At 46.3% G+C, this 3,031-nt stretch overlaps 1 protein-coding gene across 1 annotated transcript in view; it reads left to right on the top strand.

Moving 5' to 3' along the window:
- Positions 1–3,031, top strand: part of AGBL2 (ATP/GTP binding protein-like 2) — a 68,101-nt gene that overhangs the window by 49,419 nt on the left and 15,651 nt on the right. Inside the window, 2 exon segments of the mRNA XM_011963560.1 lie at positions 224–349; positions 856–963. Coding sequence (XP_011818950.1) covers positions 224–349; positions 856–963 — 234 coding nt within the window.

The raw sequence follows: 3,031 nt of genomic DNA, 5'->3' as shown, positions 1-3,031 counted from the left end.
CTCCTGACCTCGTGATCCGCCCGTCTCGGCCTCCCAAAGTGCTGGGATTACAGGCTTGAGCCACCGCGCCCGGCCTGAACTGTTTGTTTATTCTCCAAACCAACACCATGAGGCTGCATACCGAGTTACCCTTTGAGTCTTGAGCGTTGCATGAAGAGTGCCATATGTGGGTAGTCCTAGTTCTGGAATCCTCAATGACCAGTTTCTCTGCTTTCCGGAATAGCTGACTCAGAAGAAGAAGATGTTTAAGAAGAAAAAAAAGAAGTCACTTCAGACTAGGAAACAGCGAAATGAGCAGTATCAGAAAAAAAATTTGATGTGGAAGTTAAAGTTAACAGAAGATACCTCAGTAAGAAAGCCTTGCTGGCTATTTCTACTGTCTGGTTTCAGAGCATTCCATAGAGGGAGAAGGAAAGGGGGTTAAAGTTTACACTAAACCAAAAAGGGGATAGAGATTGGGGCAGGAGGAAACTTTCTGTTTTGGGATCAGAACCTTCCGGGGGCCCTCTGGGCATCTCTGAGCAGGTTTCAGCCTTGGTCCACTGATCCTCTCTTATACTCTGGCATAGGAAGTCTGGGTTTTAGCCAAGTCTGAATTTCCAGAGGAAAGACATGGTACTGGAATGGTAGTGGCCAGAGCTAGTCAGGAGTAGATGGATGGCTGGGGGCCAGGCCTGGTCCAGGCTCAGACAGCTGGATAGCTCATCAATCTTTGTCCAAGCTGCCACACTCACACCATACCCTCTGCTTTCTAAAGACAAATGTGCTTTCAGAGGTACAAGTTTTGCTGTTAGGTAAATTGGATCAATTTTGAATAGATCAATTGAAAAAGATTCTCTTTTTACTCAATCCTAGGAAAGGGCAGGATTTGCTTCTACTCTGCAAAATCATCCAGCCTTTTTCAAAAACTCAGAGAATTCCAGTTTTTTACCAATGAGAAGTGAAAACCCGAGGTTAAATGAGGTAGTATTTTTGTTTTTGACTCTTTGTCACACAAATTCTCTAACCTCTCAGATTAGCACCTCTCTCCCACAAGGTGACAAATGTAGTAGCCATTTATGTTACCCTAACCTGACAGTGCCACTGGGAGCAAGAAAACATTAAAACTGGGGGAGACATTGACACTGCTTTGGATTAGACATGACTGAAGTCTGGAATCAAATATTGGTGATTTGTGATTTTACACCAAGAACATAAGAATGGGCTGCCTTACTTGCCATCCATTCATCCATCTACCCACCCATCTACTCAATCAGCAAATTTTATTTTAAAATAAATCAACGAATTTTATTGGGCACCTACTACATGCCAGTCCCTTTACTGGGTGCTGTGAATGCAACCTTGAATAAAATACTGTCCCTGCCTCAGGGACTTCAGACTCCGGTGGAGAGTTCAGCAAGTAAGTAGGAAATTGTATCACAGAGTAGGGTGCAGTGACAACACAGAGGAGAGACACTCAACCAATGTTTAGTACTTTATAGTTTTATGGCTATAAAATCTTTGATTTTTTTTCTTTTTTTTTTTTTGAGACAGAGTCTTGCTCTGTCCCCCAGGCTGGAGTGCAGTGGCCGGATCTCAGCTCACTGCAAGCTCCGCCTGCCGGGTTCATGCCATTCTCCTGCCTCAGCCTCCCGAGTAGCTGGGACTACAGGCGCCCACCACCTCGCCCGGCTAGTTTTTTGTATTTTTAGTAGAGACGGGGTTTCACCGTGTTAGCCAGGATGTTCCGATCTCCTGACCTCGTGATCCGCCCGTCTCGGCCTCCCAAAGTGCTGGGATTACAGGCTTGAGCCACCGTGCCCAGCCTTTTTTTCTTTTTTTGAGACAAAGTCTTACTCTGTTACCCAGGCTGGAGTGCAGCTTCCACCTCTTGGGTTCAAGTGATTCTCGGGCCTCAGCCTCTGGAGTAGCTGGGATTACAGGTGCCTACCACCATGCTTGGCTAATTTTTGTATTTTTATTAGATGCAGAGTTTCGACATGTTGCCCAGGCTAGTCTCAAACTGCTAAGCTCAAGTAATCTACCCACTTTGGCCTCCCAAAGTGCTGGGATTACAGGCATGAGCTACCATGCCCGGCCAAAATCCTTGATTTTTTTATTGTAAAAAAAATAGGCTGTCCAGGCATGGTGGCTCACACCTGAAAGCCCAACACTTTGTGTGTTTTCTTTTTTGTTTCTTTTTTTGACACAAAAAAGGACACAAAAGTCTCATTCTGTCACGCAGGCTTGAGTTCAGTGGCACGATCTCAGCTGACTACAACCTCCACCTCCCGCGTTCAAGTGATTCTCCTGCCTCAGCCTCCCATGGAGCTGAGATTACAGGCACCTGCCACCTTGCCTGGCTAATTTTTGTATTTTTAGTACAGACGGGGTCTCACCAAGTTGGCAAGGCTGGTTTTGAACTCCTGACCTCAGGTGATCTGCCTGCCTCAGCCTACCAAAGTGCTGGGATTACAGGTGTGAGCCATTGTGCCTAGCCAAACCCAACACTTTGGAAAGCCGAGGCAGGAGGATCATTTGAGCCCAGGAGTTCAAGACCAGCCTACACAACATAATGAGATCTCATCTCTACAAAAAAATAAACAAAAAATAGCTGGGTATAGTGGTGCACATAGTCCCACCTATTTGAGACACTGAGGTGGGCAGATCACATGAGACCAGAGTTGGAGGCTCCAGTGAGCCATGATCATACCACTGTACTCCAGCCTGGGTGGCCAGGCACGGTGGCTCACACCTGTAATACCAGCACTTTGGGAGGCTGAGAGAGGAGGATTGCTTGGGTCCAGAAGTTTGAGACTAACATAGCAAGACCCCATCTCTACAAAAAATTTTTTACAAGTTAGCTAGACATGGCTGGGCATGGTGGCTCATACCTATAATCCCAGCACTGTGGGAGGACAAGATGGGTGGATCACATGAGACCAGGAGTTAAAGACCAGCCTGGCCAACATGGTGAAACCCCATCTCTACTAAAAATACAAAAATTAGCTGAGCGTGGTGGTGTGTGCCTGTAGTCTCAGCTACTCAGGAA

The sequence above is a fragment of the Colobus angolensis genome, unplaced genomic scaffold (genome assembly GCF_000951035.1).
Source record: "Colobus angolensis palliatus isolate OR3802 unplaced genomic scaffold, Cang.pa_1.0 Scaffold61, whole genome shotgun sequence".
Classification (NCBI taxonomy): Eukaryota; Metazoa; Chordata; class Mammalia; order Primates; family Cercopithecidae; genus Colobus; species Colobus angolensis.
This window is presented reverse-complemented; position numbering and strand designations above follow the sequence as displayed.